Raw genomic sequence first — 26126 nt, 5'->3', positions numbered from 1 at the left:
ATCTATGCTTTGCCTGCAGCTATGTTTCCCATTTCCTGTTTTATTTTAACCATTGTGCCTTGTGCCAAAGTTGTAAAAAAACAATTGTATACAGTCCAGTTTCTCTTCTAACTTCTGGGTTTTAAGGATTGGTTAAGAGGGTATCGTTACTCCTAGGTTGTGCGTGTCATTTCCCAGGTTTTCTGGCAGGACTTTTACTGTTTCCGTATGTAAATATGTCTTTATCCGGAAACTGTATTGAGTTGGCGTAAAACATACGTTCAATGACATATTTTTTTTCCAAATTAATATCCAGTTACATCCATAGTGTTCATTAACAGTCCAGCTTTTCCCCACTGAAATGAAACACCACTTTGACTATGTATTAAATGCTTATGCATGGAATTCGATTCCACATTCTCTATTTTATTCTCCGATCTAATTGCCTATTATTCCTATGCCACTACCACGTGTTGACTTGATTATGGTGGCTTTAGGGTATGATATCTGGCCTGAGATGCGTCCGTCTCATTATCCTCATTTCTCATGGCTATTCTTAGGGTTTAATTCTTCTGGATAAGTATTAAGATTGTGCATATAAATAAATGCCCTCTTTTTCTCTTGAAAAATCATGCTGAGAATTTTTTTTAATGTTTATTTATTTTTGAGACAGAGAGAGACAGAGCAGGAACGGGGGAGGGTCAGAGAGAGAGGGGGAGACAGAATCTGAAGCAGGCTCCAGGCCCTGAGCTGTCAGCACAGAGCCCGACACGGGGCTCGAACTCACAGACTGTGAGATCATGACCTGAGCCGAAGTCGGACGCTCAACTGACTGAGCCACCCAGGTGCCCCATGCTGAGAATTTTAATTGGATTAAAAATATTGATTTTGCGAGAATTAAAATTTTATGATATAAAGTCTTACGGTTTTTTCATTTATTCCTTTTTGTCAGATTTCGCTTTATGTCCTTCAGTAAGCTACTGCTGTCTTCTTCACACTGGTCTGATGCTTTTCTTGTTAAATTTAGTCCTGTGTATTATATAGGCTTTTTTCATTATTTTGAATATAACTTCTCCTATTTTCATTTCGTGGTTTTGATTGCTTGAGTAGAGAAACACTGTTTTGTATAGTAACCTTGTATTTACCATACCAAATGCTCTAAGTAAGTCTCACGGCTTTTACTATAGTGGTTTGTCAAGCTGTAGAAATATACCATCAGCAGATGAAGAAATCGATGTCTTTTCTGATGTTTATATTAGTTCTTTATTTCTGGGGGGAGGGTCTTTTGTTATGAGCTAGACTCTCTGAGACAATGTTGAATAATAATAGGGATGGGAGGAATTCTTGTCTCCTTCAGTATTTTATTTAACAGGTCAGTGTTTTGCCATTTGGAATAGTATTTCGCATCTGTTTTTGGTCGACAGTCTATATCATTTTAAGAAATTCTCTTCTAATTCTATTTATTTGCAAGATGTATTAGGAATGCGGCTGAATTTATCCATTCTTTTAAGCCTTTCTTGATATCATTATTCCTATGATATTCCTCTTCAGTTTACTGATATAATGAATTCTGTTGATAGATCTGCTCATACCGAACTGCCTTTGCATTTCCAAATGTAGTCCTGTATGCCACTTAGTAATTTCTGTAAAACAAACCAGCCACAGCCTCGGTGGCTTCAAAAACAGCAATCATTGGTAATTGCTCAAGTTTTCTTCAAGTTAGTTGGGGTCCGGCTGATCTGGTGTGGACTTGGCTTAGTGGCTCTGCTTGGCACTCTGGGTCTGTCGGCCTCTCGAGGCTGCTTTGCTTCAGCTTTTGTGGCTGGAGCAGCTCTGGGCCAGGTAACTCTCATTCTCCCACCAGGGCAGGTAGGCTGGCCAGGTTAGTGTCAGAGTGATTGCAGAAGCACAGGAAGGAAGGTGGAAATGCATAAAGACTCTTAAGGCATAGTCTGGGGAGTGGCACACTTCTGCCTCATTTTATTCACCCAAAGTCATTTGGCTTATTCCAAAATTAAGGGGCAGGGGAATGTACATCTTACTGATGGCAGAAGTTCCAAAATCACCTGTATCGATAAGATGTTTTAAGTAAACCTCAGGGTAACCACAAAACAAAAACTTATAATAGGTACACACAGGAGAAGGAAATGAAAATATACTGCTGTAGAAAAAGCATCAATTGGGGCGCCTGGATGGCTCAGTCAGTTAAGCATCCAGCTCTTGGTTTTGGCTGAGGTCATGATTTCACAGTTCACGGGACTGAGCCCCGTGTCGGGCTCTGTGCTGACAGTGTAGAGCCCGCTTGGGATTCTCTCTCTCCCTCTCTTTCTGCCCCTTCCCAGCTCTCTCTCTCTCTCTCTCTCTCAAAATAAATAAGATAAACTTTAAAAGAAAATCATCAGTACACAAAGGAAGACGGCAAGACAGGAAGAAAGAAACAAAGGAACTATACAAGAGCCAGAAAACAGTTAACAAGATTGCAATGGTTATTCCTTACCTATCAGTAGCTACTTGAAATGGAATTGGATTCAATTCTCTAATCAAAAGGCATAGAGGGGATGAATGGACAAAAAAATCGAGACCCAAGCATATGCTGCCTACAAGAGACTTATTTCAGTTTTAGGACACTCATAGGCTCAAAGGGAACGGGTGGTAAAGGACATTCCAAAAGAGAGAATGGGCAGACTTTAAGTTAAACACTGTAACAGGAGACAAAGAAGATCATTATATAATGGTACAGGGGTCAATTCGTTGAGAGGATATGACAATTCTACATGCAGCCACCATTAGAGTACCTAAATTTATTAGGCAAATTCTAAGAGATCTGAGGGATGTTATAGCTAATAATACAGTAATAGTGGGGGGAATTTAGTACCCCACTTTCACAGAGAATAGATCATCTAGGCAGAAAATCAATAAGGAAACATTGGACTTGAATTATACTTTAGACCAAACGCACCTAAAAGACATATATAGAACATTGTATCCAACAGCAGCAGAATACACGTTTTTGTCAAGTGCACAAGGAACATTATTCAGGATAGATCATGTGCTATGTCACAAAACAAATCTTGGCAGATTTCATAAGATTAAAATCCTACCAAGTATCATTTCCAACCACAATGGTATGAGACTAGGAATCAATGACAGGAGGAAAACTGGAAAATTCACAAATATGTGGAAATTAAACAACATACTCCTGAACAACCAGTAGGGCCACAGGTGAAATCAAAAGAGAAATCTAAAAATATCTGGAAACAAATGTGAAAATGTAAAACACAGTATACCGAGACTTAGGAGATGTGGCAGAAGCTGTGCTAAGTGGGAAGTTAATAGTAATAAATGCCTACATTAAGAAAAAAGAAAGATCTCAAACAGCCTAACTTTCCACTTCAAGGAACTACAATAACAAGAACAAACGAAGCCCAAAATTAGCAGAGGAAGGAGATAATAACGATCAAAGCAGAAGTAAATGAAATAGAGAATAGAAAAATAATTAAAAATATCAATGAAACTAAGAGCTGTTTTTTTGAAAAGGTAAAAAAAAAAATGTCACAAACTTTTATCTGGACTTACCAAGAAAAATAGAGGACTCAAGTAAATAAACTTATACGTGAAAGAAGAAGCATTACAACCAATACCACAGAAATCCAAAGGGTCATAAGAGACTACTGTGAACAATTACATGGCAACAAATTGGACAACCTAGAAGAAATGGATGAATTCCTAGAAACATACAACCTACCAAGTCTGAATCATGAGGAAATAGAAAATCTAACCAGGCCAATAACAAGTAACAAGATTGAGTAAGTAATTAATCAAAAACCTCCCAACATAGGGGCAGTTGGGTAGCTCAGTTGGTTAAGTGTCCGACTCTTGATTTTGGCTCAGGTCATGATCTTACAGTGTGTGAGTACGAGCCCTGCGTCAGGCTCCATGCTAATTGTGTGGAGCCTGCTTGGGATTCTCTCTCTCTCTCTCTCTCTCTCTCTCTCTGCCCCTTCCCTGATTGTGTTCTCTCCCTCCCTCCCTCTCTCTCTCTCCCTTTCTCTCTCTCTCTCAAAATTAATAAACTTTAAAAAGACCTCCTGACACAGAAAAGCTTTGCACAAGATAGCCTCACACATGAATTCTATCAAACATTTAAAGATTAATGCCAATTCACATCAAACCCTTCCAAAGAATAGAATACTCCCAAACTCATTTTTTAAAACAATTTTTATTTTTTTAACGTTTATTTATTTTTGAGACAGAGAGAGACAGAGCATGAATGGGGGAGGGGCAGAGAGAGAGGGAGACACAGAATCCAAAACAGGCTCCAGGCTCTGAGCGGTCAGCACAGAGCCTGATGCGGGGCTCGAACTCACGGACCGCGAGATCATGACCTGAGCCGAAGTCGGACGCTTAATCGACTGAGCCACCCAGGCGCCCCCAAACTCATTTTTTGAAGCCAGCAGTACCCTGATAACAAAGGCAGATAAGGGTAATATGAGAAAAGAAAACTACAGGCCAGTATCCTTGATGAGTATAGATGCAAAATTTCTCAATGAAATACTAGCAAACTGAATTCCACAGGACCTTAAAAAGATCATATATGATGATCGAGTGGAATTTATCTCTGGGATACAGGTATGGCTCAACACACAGAAATCAATTAATACAATGAGAGACAAAGTCATATGATTATCTCAATAGATGCAGAAAAAGCATTTGACAAAATTCAACATTCTTCCATGGTAAAAAAAAAAAACAAAAACAAAAAAAACACCTCTCAAAGGTTGTGTATAGAAGGAATATATCTCCACATAATAAAGGCCACATATGACAAACCTACAGGTAACATCACACTCAAAGGTGAAAGATTGGAAACTTTTTGCTAAGATCAGGAATAGGACAAGTGTGCCCACACCCACTACTTCTCTTTAACTTAGTACTGGCGGTCCTGGCCAGAGCAATTAAGCAAGAAAAAGTAATAAAGGGCATCCAAACTGAAAAAGAAGGAATATAATTGCCTCTGTTTGCTGATGACATGATCTTCTATTTAGAAAATCCTAACAACTCCATCAAAATCTTTTAGAACCAATAATTTATATCAGTAAATTTTCAGGATACAAAGTCAACATGTAAAAATCACTTGTATTTCTATACACTACACTAACAATGAACTATCTGAAAAAGAAAGAACACATTTACAGTAACATCCAAAAGAATAAAATACTTAGGAATAAATTTAACCCAGGAAGTCAAAAATCTATACACTGAAAACTAGAAGACATTGATGAAAGAAATTGATAAGCGACACAAATAAATAGAAAGATATCCTACGTTCGTGGGTCAGAGGAGTTAATATTATTAAAATGCACATACTACCCAAAGCCATCTAGCGATTCAGTGCTATCCCTATCAAATAATTCCAATGGCATTTTTCACAAAATGGAAAAGATAATCCTAGCAGCCACAAAAGACCACAAGTAGCCAAGAGAAATCTTGAGAAAGAAGAAAGGTGGAGGCCTCACACTTCCTTATTTCAAACCGTATTACAAACCTCTCCTGGTCATAACAGTATGCTGTTGGCATAAAAACAGACACACAGACTAATGGAACAAAACCAAGAGTCCACAAGGTAGGCAAGAGTACTCCGTGGAGAAAGGATAGTCTCTTCAATTAATAGTGTTGGGAAAACTGGATATTCCTATGCAAAAATGCAGTTGGACCCCTACCTTACACCATTCACAAGAAATTAACTTGAAATGGATTAAATACTTAATTGTAAGGCCTGAAACTGTAAAACTTGAAAAAGCTCCAAGAGCTCAGTCTTGGCAGTGGTTGTTTTGGATGTGACACCAAACGCACAGGCAACAAAAGCAACCGTTAACAAGCGGGACCACATTAAGCTACAAACTTGTGCACGGTGAAAGAAACAATCAACAAATGAAAAGGCAACCTACAGAATGGGAGAAACTCTTTCCAGACTATAGATCCGATAAGGGGTTAATACCTACCATGTAGAAAAAAAATTCACACAGCCCAGTAGCAAAAAAAAAAGAAAAAAAATCCACTTAAAAAATGGGTAAAGGACCCGCATGGGCATTTTTTGAAAGAAGACGTACAAATGTGGCCAAGAGGTGTGTGAAAATGTGCTCAACATCACTAATAATCATGGAAATACAAGTCAAGACCACAATGAAATACCACCTCACATCTGTTAGAGAGGCTGGTATCAGAAGGACAAGAGATAACAAATGCTGGTGAGGATGTGGAGAAAAGGGAACTTTGGTGCACTGCTGGTGGGAATGTATATTGGTCCAGGCACTATGGAAAACAGTATGGAAATTCCTCAAAAAATTAACGATAGAAGTACCATATGCTCCAGCAATCCCGCTTCTGGGTATATACCTGAAGGAGATGAAATCACTTTACTGAAGTGGTACCTGCATTTCCATGTTCATTGCGGCATTATTCACAACGGGCAAGACATAGAAACAAGCTAGGTGTCCACTGATGAATGAACGGAAAAAGAAGATATGGCGTATAGATCTCTCTATACGGATACATATACACGATGGTGTATTATTGGGCCATAAAAAGAAGGAAGTCCTGCCTTTTGTGATAACAGGGATGGATGTTGATGGCCTTATACTAAATGAAGTAGGTCAGACACAGAAAGACAAATACTTAGATGTTGGTCAAATAGTACTTTAGGTTGTAAGGTGAATATGTTCCAGGGATCTAGTGCATAGTAAGAGGACTATGGTCAACAATACTGTTTTATATATTTTAAAATTGCAATGAGAGTGGATCCTTATTGTTCTCATTATAACGACAACAACAAAAAGGTAATTATGTGAGGTGAAGGATAGGTTAACTAACCTTAGTTTGGTAAACATTTCGTAATATGTGTGTTTCACATCATCTCATTGTACACCTTAAACGTACACAATGTTACATGCCAATTATATCCCAGTAAAGCTGGGGGGAAAAAAGAATGAAGGGGCTTTTCTTCTTTTTTTATGGCCTAGAATAGTTTAAATGATCTTGAAATTGCTTGTTTTAAAGATAAGTTGAATTCAAACAGATGAACCACTTTGTTATGATGACTTTTCGCGGTAGATATTTATTCACTTTTTCCATCTCTTTTGTGATCATTGGCCTATTCAGCACTTCCTGTTGGGTTAATTTGGTTCCCAAAACAACTTCCTTTTCCTCTAGGCTTTCACATTTGCTGAGGTAGAATGTAATGTGGTCATTTTCTAATTATGTAACCATTTTATGTATACTTTTCCATTTCCGGTCTTGTCCATATTTATTCTTTCTTTTTCTTTTATCAGACTTGGAAGAGGGTTACCTGTCTTATTGGTCATCCCAGTGAACAAGTTCTGATCATTTCATTAATTCCACCTTTTCTGTTGTTAAAGGCCCCTTCCTGGTTCTTTTTAGTTCACTTTGTACTTCGTTCGTAAAGATCCAAAGATGAGTACTATGTTCCTTTAATTTTTCGTCTTTGTTCGTTAATACTGAAGACATTTAAGAATGTAATTTTTTTTCTGTCTGAGTATAGCATTCACTGTGCCGGGTAGGTTTTGGGTTAAAATATTCTTTTTAATTGCTTTCTAGATAGTTTGCAATTTCCCTTTGGTCCAGTGGTGCTCCAGGAGTATATTCCTTAACTTCCAAATGGTGACTTTTTTTTGCATGAAAAAATTATTTATTCAAATTTTGTATTTATATAATTGTATATAATTTTTATTATAGTTACTTATTATACTCTTTATTTATTTATGTATGTATTCAAATTCATTATATGTTCTACTCAGAAAAGCAGTTTTTTATTATCTCTTAAAAACACGTACTGCCTTTCCTCTGTCTCTTCCCTCTTCTCCTTCTAGAAGACTTCTTCAGGATCTCTGCATCTCTTAGGTTTTCCTTCATGATTTCCCTCCTGTGGCAGTTTTGGCCTTGTGCTCTGTGATTCTTCTCCTTTCTCTTCCAGGTTGCTCTTTGGGGCTTCAGCAGCGATCATCCTCTTCTATTCATCTACTGAGCTATTTGGGGAATCACGTTGTGTGGTTCCAGCAAGCCTAGTTTTAGGCTGCACTTGAATCTCTGTACATGTTCCTGTATTGTTATTCTTGCTGTTGAAGTTGTCATTTGTGTCTCCTCCCCACAGTATCTTTCTTTAGGCACATGTCGCTTAGTCAACCATTTCCTGGGTGCTGGTTGGTTGCTGGACCCACAGAGATGGTTGTAAAGAATTTTGTCATCAGCCCATATGGGCCAGCTGATGCTGGGAGGGATCTCCCAGAGCTTTTCAGGTGCTAGTCGGCTCTCAAGTGGTAGGGAGCCACCTTCTTCCCAGGCCTCTTCACATGGTCCCTCTCTACACCGACCTGGTCTGTTGCTTTAGTTTATTTTTTCTTCACTCCTCCGAGGTCTAGGAGACCAGAAACACAGGTCTGATACTGTTTTCCCAATCTCCAGGTGTCCTTGTGCGGAGCCTTTCTGGCACCAGATCCAGGCTTTGCCCAGCACTCAAGGAAGAAAGCCTGACAACATTTCTTCGTGCGAGATTCCCACAATGTCTAGGTTTTCACATCCCGCTCTTCTCCAGAGGCCTCAATAGCCATGTGGCTGAGGAGAAACAGGCAGCTTAGAGCTGGAAATGGGAACTAACCCGTGCTTGGGTCACCATCTCTCCAGAACATGCTGTGGTTTCTTTAAAACAAAGAAAAACAGATGGGGCACCTGGGTGGCTCAGTCAGTCGAGCGTCTGACTCTTGATTTCAGCTCGGGTCATGATCTCAGTTTGTGAGTTCGAACCCCACATCGGGCTTGTGCCGACAGTACGGAGCCTGCTTAGGATTCTCCTTCTCTCCCCTTTCTCTGTCTTTCCCTGACTCATTCTCTCTCTCTCTCTCTCTCTCTCTCTCTCTCTCTCTCTCTCACACACACACACACACACACACACACACGCACACACACACACACACAGGGGCAGTGGCAGTGGCAGTGGGAAGAGCTAGGAGAGTGAAGTTCCAGAAGGTTCAAGCCAGAGGATCAGACAAATGTCTGTAATAACTTCAAGTGGAGGCACTGGGGGATGTGAGGAAGCCAGAACTCACTGGAATTCTGAGAAGTCACCAGGAAGGTGACCAGGAAGTGAAATCTCACAGAGACAGCTGTAAAGCCATGCTGTCTATCACAGCCTCTTGAGAACAGTGACTTCTTTTTTTTTTTTTTAATGTGTATTTATTTGGGGGGGGGGTGGGGGATGGGCAGAAAGAGGGAGACAGAGAATCTGAAGCAGGATCTGCACTGTCAGCTCAGAGCCCAGCGCGGGGCTCGAACTCCTGAACCGTGAGATCAAGACCCGAGCTGAAGTCGGACGCTCAACCACCGGAGCCACCCGGGCGCCCCAAGAACAGCGACTTCTGCTTTATTCCCACCTTCCCGGTCTCCAGCGAGTTTGCCTCAGCCGCACACACTAACCTAGAGGCACACAGGGAAGGGGCCTCTGGGAAACCTGGCTCCGGCCTCAGTCGGGAGTGGCAGTGGTAGCTGAGCCGAAAACCACCAGTGTAGCCCAGTGCCCCCAGAGGAAGCCCAAAGAATAACAGTGTGGGGCTGTGGATGTGCCTGGAGACTTCTCTCCCCTTGGCCTCAGTGCCGTAGCTCTCGCGACCGGTATGCTTTGTCACAGCTCTCACAGATGTCCCGTCCGCTAACACCAAAGCTAGAGCGTTACTCACGCACTAGGCACGGAGTCTTCCAGAATCCTGTGGCCCGTGCCAACCAGTGGCAAGACAGGGACCTGAGCCTTCTTGACTTCGTCAGCATCCGGCAGTGCAAGGTGCATAGACTTTTGCACCCGAGAGGCCTGGGTTCAAATCCTGCTAGCGCGAATCACTAGCCATGGGAACCAGAACAGGTGAATTGCTCTTTCTCGGTTCTTTTCCTTATTTGTAAATGAAGGGTGGCCATAGCTGGCTTTGGGGACAGTTGTGGGGATGAAATGACAGTTTCTATAAAGTGCCGTCTGTGAATTTCCTCCTCTGTTTTTGGTCATTCGTCTCGCTGCGATGCCACTGCTTCCGGTGCCTGCCCGCCAAGAAGAGAAATGATGCGGCTCCCTCTTTCCTTCCACAGCGTGCGGGGACCCTCAGAGGGGCTCCTCTTGCTGGCCTGGCAGCCGTGGAGCAAATCTCCCATCACGGATCTGAGATACTCTCTCCACAAGCCCACAGGAGAAAATCCCTGTGGGCTGGGTGATGTAAGGAGGAGGGGGGCTCTGTGTCACAAAGTGGGGTAAATATGGGGGGAAAGGCATAGGGAACAGTCGTGCTAGACCCTGGCGGTGGGAGAGGGCACGGGACGTTGTCCCGGCAGAAGTGGGAGACTGAGGAGGGCGGTCCGTCAGAGAAGACAGTTAGTTGCAGCGTGGCAGGTACAGTCACATGCACCGTCACAGGCACAGTTCCTCCAACCACGTGCCAGGCGCATGTCCATTCTGTGCCGGGTCACGTCACACCAACTGGGTCACAAATCGTTTCCAGGGAAGGAAAGGGCAGGTGCAAGTGTCTCCTCATTAGAAACCCAGCTTGGCATTTGTTAACCGTCTGCAGGTTGCTCTCCTTTCCCTGAAGTGTTCACAGTTATTTACAGTCCCAGCTGGGGACCAGTGCTCTGCGGGGAGGTAGAAATCCAAGCCCCAAACCCTGGAGCTCCAAAGAAGGCTCCAGGCCACGTCCCAAGAAGATAGGGAAGTGGGAGGCAAAGGATCACTTAAACTGGCAGAGGAAGGGGAAGATGCTCAGAATCTCTCTGTCAAAAGCCTAGACAAAAAAAGACAGGGTTGGAGGGAAAAAGAGACCAGTCCCAGGCTGCCATGTCTGAAGCAGGTGACGTTTGTGACGGAAAATATTCATTAGGGGTCAGTGGCCGTGCAAGGAAGGCGGGAGGAGGCAGGGTTGGGCAGAGGGTGAAGATGAACCACAAAGCAGGCCCAGCAAAGCTTCGGCGGAGGAAGTGGGTGGCACACGTCTGTCCCCATCTACCACACAGACGGCAGGTGTTGACAGGAGATGAATGAAAGCCCAGTAGGGCCCCGAGATCTCTGCTCTTGCCGTAATGCTTGGCTTTCTCTTTGGGGAAATTTTAGAGGCCCTAATTATTCCAGAGCATTTACAAAATACGCAGGGTCCTATGGTGGAAAGATGGGGGCTTTGGAAGCGGAAGGTGCTCCTCGCGTCTCAATCCTGCGTGTCCCTTTTCCCTGCAACCTTCACCTCTCTGAGCCGGTGTCCTCACCTGGAAAACGGAGATAATAACAGCCACTAACTCAGGGTCGCCTTGAGTATAGCGTGGCATCATGGGGATAAACGTTACCACAAAACAAGAAACCCAGTATTTAAAACCATGAGGCTATTTGAAAATCTTCTGGAAACTGACGTGACCCGAAGTCTTTGGTGCGTTATTTGCTGGGAGGGATGATGGCTAGGTCTTCCGTTTCTGATGTAGAGATTTCTGATGTAGAGAACATCGAGGGCACCTGCTCCTCCTGACCCGGCAGATTCCACGTGCTATGGAATGCTAGAGATCCTGGGTGGAAAACCGATGCTGCCCGGTGATGTTCCTTCTTGGGGATCCAGAGTGAATCCTTGAACAAGCAGTAGCTCATTGTTTCCTCCTTCGCTGGACGGGAAAGTGATAAAACATTTAAAGATGTTCATTCTTTTTTTTTTTTTTAAGTTTATTTACTTTTTTTTTGTTTAGTAATCTCTACATCTACCGTGGTGCTCAAACTCGAAACCTTGAGATCAAGAGTCGTGTGTTCTTCTGACTGAGCCAGCCGGGTGTCCCTTAAAGATGTTCATTCTTGAGTGGCATCCCAGTATTGCATCATAACGGTCCAAATGTTCGATTTCAAGAGAGGCAGAAAACCACATTTATGTAGATTGGAAAGGTCTTAGTATTAAGCTGTTTTTGGATAAATCATTGACCTCCCTCTGTCTTATAACTTTTACCCACTCTAAAAACCCATTCCAGTCTGTAAGAAAACCAAGGAACGGAGACATGTTGGTCCCAAAATGGTTCTAGGATTTGCATGTCAGTGATCTATTTCTGTATGTAACGATTCACCCCAAAACTGAGTGGCTTAAAACAACCATTTTGCACGTAAATCTGTGGGTCAGGAATTTGGACAGGGTGCGGCAAGATGGCTCTTCGCTCCATGAAGTCTAGGGCCTCGTGGCTCAGAAGGCTGGAAGCTGGCTGGACTGGCTTGACTGGGGCCATATGTCTGGAGTTCTGTTCTCGCCATCGGCCAGGTTCCTCACGTCCCGTGACGTCTCCATATCACCCCCTTGGGCTTCCTCACATCAGAGGTCTCAGGGTATCTGCCTTCTTATGGTGCCTGGCTTCCCCCAGGGAAAAAGGAGAACCTGCCAGATCTTTGGCAGGCGAGGCCTTGAACTGGCACAGCATCACTTCGGCCACATTCTATGGGTAAAAACAAGTCACGAGGCCAGCCTGGATTCAAGGGGACTTCACCTCTAGAGGGTGGCGTGGCATAGGCCTACGGGATCAGGAGAAATTGTTGCTTGCTGTTTCTGTATAGCTTAATATCCTAAAACTTAGCAGCCAAGAACATCCATTTAATTTTGCTCAGAACTTTACGGGCTAGGAATTTGAGAAGGGCTCCACTGAAGAGTTCTCTGCCGAGGGGGTCTCTCACCAGGTTGCAATCAGATGTCGGCTGGGGCTGCAGTCACGTGGTGGTTTGGGCTGGACACCCAGGGTGGTTCTCTTGCTTGGCTGGTGATCAACGCTGGCTGTCAGCTAGCGGGGTCAACCGGTGAGCCCAGAGTAGGCAGATTTCATGCAAGGTGGCTGGCTGGCTTTCCGCAGAACAGATGTCCCAAGAGGGCCTGGCAGAAACTGCATGGCCTTTGGTAATGTAGTCTAAGAGTAAGCACATCATGTCTGCCGTACTCTATAGATCGAAGCAGTTACAAGCCTACCCAGGATCAAGGGGAGAGGTCATATCGTCCAGTGACCATGTTTTAAAACTGCCACAGTGACCATCTTTGGAGATTCTTACCTAAGTCTTTCATCACAGAAATTCGAAACAAGATTCCGATTGGAAGCAATCTTTTTTTTTTTTTTTAAGTTTGTTTGTTTTGAGTGAGAGAGAGAGAGAGCATAGGAGGGGCAGAGGGAGAGGGAGAGAGAGAATCCCAAGCAGGCTCCACTCTTTCAGTGCAGAGCCCGATGCTGGGCTTGAAATCACCAACTGTGAGATCATGACCTGAGCCAACATCAAGAGTCTGATGCTCAACTGACTGAGCCACCCAGGCGCCCCCCACCCCCGATCAAAAGCAATCTTGAATGGTGATATAGATGAACACTGTAGGGTTTGAATCAGAAATGATATGCCTTTCAGAGCTCTAGTGAGCAAACCTGGAATCCAGAGGCCGGTGTCTTGAGGCATTGGGGACTGGCACGAACCAGACACCAGAACGATGATAGGGCCAAAAGAATGAGACTCCCAGGACCTTTTCCACCTCGCTTCCAAAGACTCAAGCCTCTGCCCCTTACTCTGGAAAACACCCAGCCCTCTATAGAGGTGTAGCCACGCGGCATTTTGCTTTAGCGTATTGCTTTCATTCCAGGCCCAAGTTACTCAACTGCACCAGATAACCCCCGTGCGCCATGTTTTATCAGATCTATGGAGCTCTCTCTCATAGGATGGGCGGAAACAAGATGGACAGGACCACGCGACCATAGTGACAAGGCAGTGAGAAGGGATCAGGTCCTGCCAATTGCTAGGCTGAGAAGTGAAGGTACTTCTACCGTGGCGGGAAGGGGCAGAAGGATCTGGGTGAGGAAGAGAAAGTGTTAGCGACTAAGCCAGGGATTTGTTGAGATGCGTCAAGACCACTCCACGTGGTTGTGGGGAACAGACGACACCCTAAACACCCTCACCCAGGTGGCAGATCGTCTTCCAGCTGACCAGCCCAGGTTACCAAGTAGCTTGGGGGCTGGCACTGGAGCGTGCCTTTCTGAGCCAATACCCACAACATTCTGTTAATATGAAACATCTCACAGGACTTTGAAAAGGGGAAAGCCCCCATGGCTTCTGCAAAAGAGCCTGGCTGTGACCTCCCTAGTAGGGTCTTTAGCTTTGTTTAGACGAGATTGCTTATCCTGGCACTTCGTAATCCTTGCTCTCTGGCATGAATGCATGCATTTACAATGTCCCTGATTTGCCCCCATATGGGCACACGTCACTATATGGTTCTTGCATGAGGTGTCTGTTTTCTTCTGATTATTTCTTTTGCAGGGTGGTTTATGGTGAAGAGACACTTTATTTTACCCGTTTGCGTCCGTGGGTAGACAGATTCCACCAACACTCTGAAACAGACATCTCTTCGACTCATCCGAGTCATATTAACTAACCTAGGTTTACTTATATGTTAACTCTTCGTGTCCTTCGAGGAACAGGGTGATATATCTGACTTTCAGGAACGTTACCTTTGCTGGAGGTGCCATTGGTGGATAGGGTTTGGAGGGGAAAGGGGAGGCCTTATCTGTGCAAAGACCTTTCCTGGAAATGTTAATATTGCAGGAAAGCTGAGATGCTCGGGATGGACATAAGTATCATGCTTAATATCTCCTAAGACAGAGACTGACCTTTCTCCCCAAAGAAGGTCTTGTTGCTTACTGGGGATATGTGGACAAAGAAAATGTTATGTGTACACAATAGGGGTGTGTGGGTGTGGGTGTGTGTGTGGGTGCGCGTTAAGAGAGTTTGAAGAGACTCGTCTGTTTCCTGTCTTGGCTCTTTGGTTTTGTTTTGTATTTTTTTTTTTTTTTTTCCAGACTTCATCACTTACCAGCTGTGTGACCTCCAGGCAAGTTTACTTAACCTGTCTGAGCCTCAGTGTTCTCATTTGTAAAATGGAAATAACAGTACCAACACTTCCTAGGGCTGTTGTGAAGACAAAGATAATGATGTAAAGCTTTTAGCCTGCGGCTTGGCCGCAAGATAGGCACTAAATCCACGGTAATGGACAGTTGGGTGTCCACGGTCTAAGGACTCTACCCGCATCCCCTGGACCTTTCCTCTGAACTCCCCCAAGTCTCCGCCCCCTTTGATTTCCGGTCATTTGAAGAGAAATTCCTCCTTTCCCCAAGTACTGGTATTAATTAATGGTCCAAGCTTGGGGTGGATAATCACATTGTGTCATCAGCCTCCAGATTATTAGATATAATTTACAGGAAAAACAGACCTGGAGTTCCTCCCAGCCCCAGGACTGAGGGCTGCAAATTGAGTTTCGAAGGTTGTCGACCTTTAGACCCAGGCAGGCTTGGGCCGCAGCCCACTCTCTTGGTCTTGAAAGCCACAGCAGGCTCTTGTAATTGAGTTACCGCTTGGGATTCAGTGGGACTAATCCATCTATATAATTTCTCTGCCTGGTTTAATGCCATTAACGAAACCGAATTAAGGATCGGGTGGAGTTGGGTGGGACCAGGGGAAACGGATTCTCTGCGTGGGAGTCGCTGCCGAGTCTCCTCCGCCAGGCTGGAGCCTCTGGTCTGATTAATGGACGGCTCTGAGGACCGGGTCGTGTTAGCTGGGCCACCCACCCCAGCCCCCGAACCTCAGGGTATCTGCGCGCCCGGACAGGGGCCATGAGTGGGGGAGGGGGCGGAAAGGGTTTCCCAGCTCGCCCTAGGGCTCGTTCCAGACTCCCGCCGTCTCTCCATCCCTTTCCTTGGGTCTTCCTCCCACCCCAATCGCCGCCTCTGGTGCAATTTCCGGGCAGTTTTCCCTTCTAGTTCAAATCTTCGGGGACCTTCCCCGCGTTTTGTCACCGGCGTGCCCCAGGCGACGTGCCACCCCACTCCTCCCTCTCCAGCACTCGCTCCCAGTTGCCACCTCACTCCGTTTGGTTGGGGCTGGCTCTCCTGCATGGTGGGCGCTCTTTTGCGCCCAGTTTGCCAACCAGAGCGCTCAGCCCTAGGAGGAGGGGCCTGCGTGTGGGGGTGGAGGTGGGGGTGGGAGGTGGCAGCCGCCGCGGTCAGTTTCACTCTCTGCCCCAGTGACACCCAGATCCCAGCGCGCCCTTCTCCCTGCCGGGGAGAGCCCGGCTGCCTCAACTTGGGCGGCCGGCCGGAGGCGAGGAGTCGCCGACTTCCCTCCCGGACTGAGATTCCACCGCTCGGTGCGGGCACTTGCCGACAGCCGGAGTCCCCAAAGTGTAGGTGGCGACTAGCGCGGGCCCGGGGAGCAGAGGGGCTAACCGGGGCGGCGGGTGGGGCGGGGGGCGCCGGGCTTCGATCTCCGCGGCCCCGGAGCGCGAGCCCGCTCCGGCGGCGCCCGCAGGCCCTGCCCGCCCGGGGCGGGGGGCCCGGGGACGCCCGGCCGCCACGCTCGCCCGCTCTCCGCCGGGCTCGCCGGGGTTTTGCCAACCGGCGGCTGACGTCGGCGCGCCCCTGCCGAGCTCTCCTTTTACTACAGCCGGCAGGCGGCTCCGTGCGGGCCCCGCCCTCGCCGGCCCCCGCCCCCCCGCGTGCCCACACCTTGCCGTTTATATAGAAGGCGCCGCGGGCTGAATTCGCGGCTCTCTGGGACCGGAGAGTTCTGGGGAAGGAGAGCGCGAGCGAGGGAGCGGGCGAGCTCCGAGGGGGTGTGGGTGGAGGGAGAGAGCAGGTAAGGGCCATCGGTTCCCGCTCCTCCGCCCGCGAGCCGCTCGGGTCCCCCCTGGGGGCAAAAGAATAGCAACCTGCAGACGGACGGAACAGAAAGAAAGGGGCGACCCTCCCCTCTCGGTTCCCCGCGGGCGACGAGCTGCGCGGCTCTGCGGTGTAACAGGCTCACACGTTGCTCATCACATGTTCAAACATTTCCCTTTCGGGGAGGCTCGTTATTTTTAAGTGAATATTTTCGTCTTCGTTTTGATTGTTTTCAGCCTTCCTCGGGTCTTTATTTTGATGGAGTTGGCGGCCCGCAGCGGATCGGGAGGTGGGGGGGGGAGGGGGCGAGGGAGAGCAGCCCGCCGGCGCGCGGGCAGCCCACCCGGGCGATTCCCCGCGCGGCCCGCGCCGGCCCGGCGAGCGGCCCGCGCGGAGCCCGGGGAGGCCGGCGGCGGAGCCGGGAGTCCCGGCCGCACCTCCCGGCGGCCCCGGGGGTTGCGAGCGCGGCCCTGGGCGGGCGCGGCGGGCGCGGGGCGCGGAGGGAGCGCCGCGCCGCTTTGTCTCTTCACTTCTGGAGCCAGGCGAGCGGCTCCTCCCGCGGCCGGCCGATCGGGCTCGCAGCGGCGGCGGCGGCGGCGGCGGCGGCGGCGGCGGCGACGGCGGCTCCTCCTTCACCCCTCTCCTTTCCTCCCCACTCTCTCGTAGGCAGCGGCGGCGGCGGCGGCGGCGGCGGCAGCGGTAGCGGTGGGGGAAAAGCGGATCCCGCCCCGAGCCACACCGAGGGGAGGCTGCGGTCGCGACTTGCCGCCCTAAGCACTCTCCGAAGTCCGGCCCGCTCGGCGAGGACTTCCGTCTCCTGGGCGACCCTTGTCAAGCAAGCTGGGATCTATGAGTGGAAAGGTGACCAAGCCCAAAGAGGAGAAAGATGCTTCTAAGGGTAAGCCAGCCCGCCCGCCGGCTTCCCTTCCCTTGGTTTCCCTCGCCCCTTCGCGTGCGCGCCGCCCTTCGGCGGCTCGCTGCCTCCCTGCCTCCGTGCCGGAGCCTAAGCTGCCCGTGACCTCTGCGACCCCGGGCGAGAAAGGGGGGCCGGGCCGCTGGGGGAGGGGGGCTGGGGTCGCACCACTTTCCCTCCTTCCTCGTGGAATTGTCGCCCCGCGAGTGCCTCCAGCCTCTTCCACTCCCCCTCTGGACGCACCGTGGTGGCGCTGCGGGCGGCCGGAGCTGCTGCAGCCCGGAGCGCCGGGAACAGCGCTGCCTGCTGCCGGCCGGCCGCCTATCCGTGCGAGTGCCTGTGTGTGCGTGTGCGCGAGTGTGCATTATGTGTGCTGCGCGGGTGCAACATGGTGACATACTCAGGAATCTGCCCCACTCTCACAGACCTAAGCTCCAATCCACCTCCAACCCCCTCTCCCCGCCCCCAATGCAAACAAAGAGCCTGGCCGAGACGCGAGACCCCTCCCCCCACGCTCCTTTCCCCCTCACACCCCCTACTCCCCAAGCCTCTACCCCCTCCCCAGAAGGCGGGAGCTTGCAACCTTCGACACGCCGCGTGCAAAAGTGAGCAATCCGGGTGCCCCGGCGCCGCCCGCGCTGCGCCTCGGCAGCGCAGCCTCGCCAAGCCCCGGGAGAACAAAGGCTGTTGTCCCCTCGCCACTAGTGCCCAGCGGGAGCGGGCCTCCGCGGGAGGGGGGAGTCCCCTCCCTCCGCTGTCTGGGGTTCAGCCACCTGGCCCGGGGCTCCCGGCCGCCGGTCCCCCGGAGTGTGCGTCTTGGCCTGGGGCCTCCCACCGGCGGGTTGGGGAGGCGCAGCAGAGAAGGGCTCACACTGGGGAGAACTCAGAAGGAAGGGGGGGGGTGGTCTCCCTCGCCCGCCCCGACCCCCGCCCCGACCCCCGCCAGCGTTAGCTGTTGCCTTGCTAAGGACCCGGCTTGGCTCAGGGACGTAAACTGGAGGTAGCATCCTTGGAGACCCGCGTGCAGGGAGAGGCGCAGAGAGGGGTGTGGTAAGAGCAGTTGGGAAAAGGCAGGTGCCTTGGACTCAAGTGTCCGGAATGGCTATAGAGGAGACACTGGAGCGGGTCGGACCGGCTCGGAGGGCCCCAGGCACGCTGAACCGCAGCGACCCACACCGAGTCCAGGGTCCACGCTGCGGAAGTGGGGCTGCAGCGAGGGAGCCCCACCTTTCGTTCACGGGGCCCTAATCCCTCCCTGCACCCTGGGGCCCCCTTCCCTCCCACTCCTGTCCCTATTCCTTTTTCTCATCTCCTCCTTCTCGCCTCTCCCCATCTCAGAGCTTGCTTTCCCGGGAGATTCTAGGGCAGCACCAGCCCTCCCCCGCTGAAAGTTGTCAAAGTCTTCAGCTCAGGGCCTTTATCCTTGTTTCTAAATGGAGTCGATCTCTTCCCACTAGGCGAAGCGTTGAAGAAAGGCCCGGAAGTTTGTAGGGAGTATAGATCCGTTGTCCTAAGGGTCTGTGTTGCCACTGGCCTGGCTCAAGGCTAGAGTTCAGCCCCTTCGGACCCGCTCATAGCTGCTGGCTGTTGGAGGTGCGCAGATGAATTGAAACAGTCACTTAGAGAGTGGAACTCTTGAGTGTGCATTTCCAGAGCTTTCCTAATTGTGGTTTGTCTTAAACGGGCATTTGTACCTTTAAGAGAAAATGACTTCAGAGTTGTTAAAAGGTTTTGTTTTGCGATGAGGACCCAGAGAGGTAACCAGGACCCAGAGAGGTAACCACAATGGAAGAAGATTGTAGCACCACATTGATCTAGGGAAGTGATTTCCTTTCTGAAGCTGGGAGTATTTCAGGTTTGTTTCTGGAACTTTGGTTACTGATTTCCAGCAGGTGGTTACCTAAGGTTTATTTCAGGTGACCTTTGGGAGGACCCTGAATCCAAATTCACTCGTGGAAAGTGAGTTGGTGGTTTAGGAATGTAATTTCCAACCGTCCAGAATGGAGTAACAGGTCTGGAAACATTAGGACAGGTTTTTGTAACTCCATGGTGAAAATTTTTACTAGGCGTATGTCATAACATTTTCTCATGTTGACTCACCACATTTGAAACCGAATACCTCTCTGCAGGAATTATGTAATTAGCATTTGGAATTATGGTTGTAATTAGAAGAAATTAAAGTAATTTGATAAGGCAACTTTTAAGAAGGGAGTTACCTTTCCCTAGGAGATGGGAATCTTATGGCTGCTGAGAGCCGAAGTCCCATTTTTGCCTCCGTTGGTTGTTGAATTTAGAGCATTTTGAAAATAGCCAGTGCGTAATACTCGTTAGTATTTTCTCCTTTCAAGTATGTTAAAAGCCTTACCCTACCAGATTTTGAAGACTACTTTTTCCGTTAGAGACGAAAGATACCAGCTCTATTTTTACCCGAGAAAGTTTTCTGACCATCTTCATAAAGAGGTTTGGTTATTTACAAATTTCCTACGTATGGGCCATTTTTGATTTTTTTTAAGTTTAGGAAACTCACGTGCACACCCTTTGCAACATGGCGAGATGTAGGATTGAACATTTAACAGATACTTTGAATATACACACATTTGATTTCGAACAACAGTGTGACAGATGATGGAATCAAGTCAGTCATTTGAATGAATTTCATAATCTGTTTTCAGAGCCTACTGTTCATTTAAATTCAGCCTCCCACCCCATCATTTGGGGTTCATGCCCACAGCCTATCGTAACTACATAGAAGATTATAGTAGATTATAGTGTTTCCAGAGTTTTGAAAGCACAGATAGTAGGTAATCAGTAAGTTATTTTGTGCTGCTGAATGAAATAGGGCTTTCAGAGCACATAAATTGCCAATTGTCTTTAAATGATGTTTTTTTCAACTCGTTGGGGTTAAGACCAGTCTCAGCGATGGGCCATGATCTTTTCCATAATCTTTTCGGTAACGTAGCCAGACAAGATAGTCTGTCCTCTTTTGTGGGTGGTGGGGAGGGGGGGGGAATCTCGATTCTGTTTGAAACTGTTAAAATGGCCTCTTGTGTAGCATATCACCTTTCCTGCATTTATTTCGGCTTTGCATGAAGTTTTACGTTGGCAGATGTGTATATAGCTAGTAGCACTCAGCTTCTGAACAGGAGGACCTGTTTCCATTTCAGGGAAGAAGAAAGCATAACATTTGTTTGTGGAAGTGGATATTCACTTAGCTTTGACTCACCCTTCTCTACCCTGTCACATAAAATCTTTTCGGCAGTTCTCTCTTGGAAAAGCACTCGGTTGAGGCTGTGTCTGGTTTATTGCAACTGTGTTCTGTGGCATTCAGAAAACATGTAGCCTGCTACAGATAACACCAAATCATCCCTGGACTGAGTAAAAGTGCTAGCCAACTCTTGATTTCCAAAGTGCCATTTGGCTTGCAATTACCTGCCGGGAGTTGGGTGTGTTTTTTGAACCACCTTTCCCCCCTTGTGCTTATGGAGAGCCATCTCAGCCAGGCGAGTTTCAAGGCCACGGGACGTGGGCTGTGGATTCTCTTGGTGAGATGGTCTGGCGTCAGGCTGGTGATGGAGGACAATTCCACACATAGTCCAAGAAGCCACTTGCACAGCTGTTGCTATAATGGATTGTGGTGCCAGCGTGCATTTACAGGCACGGCTTATTTTCTCCTCCCTTCCTGGCCCTTTCCAATAGCGTCTCTAACCATTCCTAAGGACAGGGCATTGTGGTCAGGCAGCCAGCATGTCAAGTATTGAACCCCGAATGCCATTCCAAAAGATCATCTTGGTCTTGGTGGATTACTGTAATCACTTCTGTCAAGTGTCTTTCTCGGATGTGGGCCCAGCGAAGCAGGTGTTTAGAGGTATCTTACCCACAAGAAATCATGACGTTGGTGACCTCTTATTGAAAAACGAACAACCATAATCTACCTCTTGCTTGTGTAGGGACCTGTTTTTTCACCTTGTGAATAAATCATCACGGACCAGTGGTTTTATGGAGTGTCATAAACGCCATGTTTTCTTCTATGCCGAAAGTGATCACCGCCTCGGTGAGGGTGTGTGGCCAGGGAGATCTCGAATCAGGAACGTTCGTCTCTTCTTGGGGATAGGTGCAGAAGACACATCACGCTCCCCAGTGCTCTTCCTTAGCAGCTTCAAGTTGGGACATGGTCTCTTTGCAGCTGTGCTGCTTCATGTTCAAATCAACTCCTCATTCTGGGAATTACAATCAACACGGAACGACCGGAATGTGTTGGAGCTCCTCAAATATATCCAATAAAAAGGCTTTCTAGTGTCTGCTTCGTTATGGCTTATATTTTTGGAGTTGAGAAATTTGAAAGGAATAGAAAATAATTGCCACGATTAAACAATTCAGGGAGAGAAAAAAAAAAACCCCATGAGTTAAAAATACTTCGGGTGGAGGGCATCCCCCACATCTCTTACCTTGCCAAAGCTAACACGCTCTTTGAAATGTAAAGATTCGGCACATACTGTGGTTTTAGTATTTAGTAGAGGAGACAGACGTCTGCATAAATCATTGTCGACAGTCACCAATTTCTGTTTGCCTCTCCAGAAGACACATTAGCCCCAGGATTTCTCAGCACAGGCTGAGGAGTGGATTTCACGTTTGTTGTACTGAGTAACGTGATTCACCTTAGTCCGCGCCAACTTCTCATGTAGCTTATCTGTTTGCGATATACTGGTTCTACAAACGCACTTGAATCGGATTTCTGACATCTTTTTAATGCGGCATTCTTGTCACTTTGGTGAATGCCATATCTTGATGAAACATTCATCAGGGATGTGGATTTCTGGGTAAATGCGTTAATTTCCTGCAGAAGGTGAAATAGTATATAGCAATCATTATGACCACCTCTCCGGCCTGCGGGTCTAATTTCGCCTTGAGTTGGCAGGTTGTTTATTTTTTCTCTAAAGCAGTGTTTTCCAGGGTATTAACTCTGAACATGGGAGTTTCCTCTTAGATAGGAGAGAAGTTCTTGATTCTCGGGGTATGATGGAAATGGGGACTATTCTATTAAGGACCTGGGTTTGTAACAGACATGAAGCGCCAATTACGATGACCCCGTATGTTGGGATTACTGGAGGTAAAGGCAGTCCCCAGGCCCTACTCTGCCTCTGCCCTTCGAAATTGCTTTTAGTATTGATTTTCAAATGGAAATGGTATTCGTGCCACTGGCTAATGACCTCCATAGGCAAAGGGCAGAGGGTAGTAGGTGTCCCTGATTCTTTTAAACTCTGGCAGCACCCCCGGCTTCTGTTGGTGGAAGGTTTGGGTTGATATCCTAGGAGGTGCAGTTGGGCTGGAATGAGTCCGGTTGCTTGCCTGGCCCGCCTGCCCTCACCCTTCCGCACAGACCTCAGATTTGGTTTGCACAGTCCCTCTTTGGCCTAAAGGAATTCTCAGCATGTGTGTTCTTTCTGGATCCTGTCAGGAGGGCTGAGGAAGAAAGGAAAAAAAAAAAAAAATCTTCCGATGAAAGGCAGGCCTGGTCAGAGGCCAAACTGGAAAAGAGTTAATTTAAAAAAAAAAAAAATTATGAACTCAATTTCCTTTTGTGTAATTGAAGATTATACACAGTACCATACACAGATCTTAAGTGTGCGTCTTGATTAACTTTGACAAATGTTTACACCCATGTAATGAGCATCAAAATCAAAATCTAGAAGGTTTTCAGCACCCCAGAGGGTTCTCGCGTGTTCTTTTCTCGTCATTCCCTCTTCAGAGGCAACTTCTCTTTTGATTTCGGTCACCCTGTTTTAGTTTTGCCTGTTATCGAATTTCATATAAATGGAATCAAGCAGTATGCAGTCTTTGTTTCTGCCACCTAGTCACCTCTCCTTTCAGGACCTACTTAACACCCTTTCTCTGGTTTCTTGGGAGCCCCCCTCCCCCGCCCCCCACCAGGGCACTCAACAGGGTCTTGGACTTGGCAGGCCCATGAGGAGTACTTGTGGAATGATCTTGGCCAGATGAGGATCTCCTTTAAGCAGGGATAGGTTTGATTCAGCATTTAATAGCAGCGCCAGTACTGATCACAGTTATGATTATAGTAGCTTCTAAATTATCGAGTGCTTATTTAGCAGCCATGTATTATTTTTACGTATGTCCCATTTAATCCTCATGACAGCCAAACAAAGTAGTGATTAGTGTTTGCGGACTCAGAGATGAGAAAGTGAAGCTTACAGATCGAACATAGCGTGACGAGGTCACATAGGTCGTGGGTGGGACCTAACACAGTGACTGGCGTTGTAGTGATTAGTGAATGAGGGTGCAATGCAGGTACCAAAACTCCTTGGTACTGTGCTATGTTCATTTCCAGTTTATTGTCAGATCAGAAAGCTGTGTGTTAGAGAAAGGCTCTGTCTCTGTCTCCCTGTGGCTTAATCCGATAGATGCCTGGGGATACTTACATCTTCATTAAGGATTGCCAGAGGCAGAGCTTAAGGAATTACCGTCTCTGGTTGACTTTCAGACACCTTGGTTGGTTGGAGACATAATTTTGGTTAGGGTCTTAACAGTTTTTCTAAGCACGAAGGGATTTGACGCGAAATCTCCTGCATTCTTCCTAACAGTCTATCCAGGATAGGTATATGCCCTATAATCACTCCCATTTGACAGAAGAGAAAACTGAGCCTCAGAGACCGAGGCCCACCTGAGGTCACTTAGCTAGCAAGACGGTAGAGGGTTTGAGCCAGGTCTGACCGACTTCAAATCCACCTCTTAAACCCTGTGTCATAGCGCTCCCTAGGCATCACAGGTGATTCTTTTCTAATCACAGGTTTGCACAGAGACAAAATGACTTCCTGTTGGCCAGTGTGGACATGATTAGGAAGAGTGTGCCTATACATGCACGCATGATTGCTCCAGGGCTGCGGTTTTTGTGCAGCTGCATGAATCTCTGAACATCTGCTGAGTGACTTTTCCCTACCAGGCACTGTGCTGGGCCCTGGGTGCACAGAGATGAGAGAAACCCCGCCCTGCCTTGGGGTTGCCCTTCATTCTCTTTGGCCTTGGACATCCTGCCTTTTTACTTTTCATTGTGTGTCTTCCTTCAGTTGGTCCTGACTGCGAGTTTTAAGACTTAAGCAGCCGTCAGTTTGAAAATAATGGTGCTTTGCTCCAGAGCTGCGTCTGGGAACTTGCTTCACCTATGTTCTAAAGATTACACTTCCTCTGAATTCGCTGCTGGGTAAAACTCGCAATTGTTTATTTTTTTCCCCCTGTTACATGGCATACGCTTTCAGTCTGTCTCTTGTCAGAATCCTGTCTCAGTTCCTTCTCTTTCTCACCCCTACCCTATTCCCTCTCCCTCCCTCCCTCTCCTCTTTTCTCCCCCCTCCTTTTCTTGTCAACAGATGTCAGTGGTTTCATTAACTGAATGAGGTTCCTTAGGGGATGCTGGGCGCATTGGAGGATTCTCATTTCTGGATTTTCTCCCTTGATAGCTATATTGACTTGAGTGAAGAAATCCACCCCTTAAAAGGGTAGCTCCGTGGAAGAGGCTTTTCACTACTTATTATGTAACTCATTTTAAATGGAAAAAATACAAAAAAAGTGTGAGCTTTACTTTTTATACTATTTATGCTGCCTTCAGTTAGATAATATTTCCAAAAATATATCTCGTTAATGGAGACACACGCCTTGAACGAGCATATTAATTATAGTTCTCAAAGTTCGGAAGCATGTAGTTGCTGTTCTGCGGAACCCGTGTTTAACAGCCGTAATTAACGGCGAGGGGTGTATTGCGTGGTTATAGGTAAGTTGAATAACAAACGTGAAACCCGCTTCTCAAAAATCCCTCCGAATTGTGGAGGTAGCATTTCTACTGCTCTTGAACCAGGGTGGGGGGGGGGTGGTGAGTAAACAGATCGAGTTCCTAAAATATTTAGCTTGCTGTTAAAAGTAGAAGTAAACAACCCAAAGAAGGCAGGCTGAGCGCAGTTCTTGAATATGCCTATAGATATTTTCAGAATCTCCTTTCAAGCATGACTTTGAAAGTATTGTGAATTGACCTGCTTATTTTGCCTTTGCCTTTGATTCTCTGTGTGTGTGCCTGCCTGTCCCCTGGCGGGGTGGGGTGGGGGTGGGGTTGAACATTAAGACTTCCAAGAGCTCTGGGATTTGCGCGTGGTTTCCCGAGCGCAGCGAACGATGTGAGAGCCGTTCTGCTGGAAGCAGGGCCGGACGCTCCTCGATGCGGTCGGTCCGGGGAGTATTTGTTTTGCGACTAGCTGGGGGGGGGGAGCCCGGACCGTAGCCCTGACCGTTCTGGTTACCCGCGTCCCTCGGTCGCCGCGGACCTGGCCGGCGGCTTTATTACAGACCTCAGTGTGCTCATTAGCCTCGTGATGTGGCGGCTGCCTAAAAAAGAAACACGGAAAAGTTGTGTCACCGAAGGTGAAACTTGGCGAGGCGCTGCTCGGGCGCCGGGCATGACGAAGCTCCTTCCAGGCGGCGGCGGCCGGCCGTGCCCCCC

General features: G+C 47.6%; 1 protein-coding gene across 1 annotated transcript in view; it reads left to right on the top strand.

The window, feature by feature from the left end:
• Positions 1-17364: 17364 nt before the first annotated feature.
• Positions 17365-26126, top strand: part of FGF13 (fibroblast growth factor 13) — a 445977-nt gene continuing 437215 nt past the window's right edge. Inside the window, exon 1 of the mRNA XM_049644371.1 lies at positions 17365-17611. Coding sequence (XP_049500328.1) covers positions 17563-17611 — 49 coding nt within the window. The 5' untranslated portion in view covers positions 17365-17562. The remainder of the gene's footprint in view (positions 17612-26126) is intronic.

This window comes from Panthera uncia, chromosome X, assembly GCF_023721935.1.
Source record: "Panthera uncia isolate 11264 chromosome X, Puncia_PCG_1.0, whole genome shotgun sequence".
NCBI lineage: Eukaryota > Metazoa > Chordata > Mammalia > Carnivora > Felidae > Panthera > Panthera uncia.
Note: the sequence above shows the minus strand (reverse complement) of the source record. Positions and strands in the feature narration are given on the sequence as shown.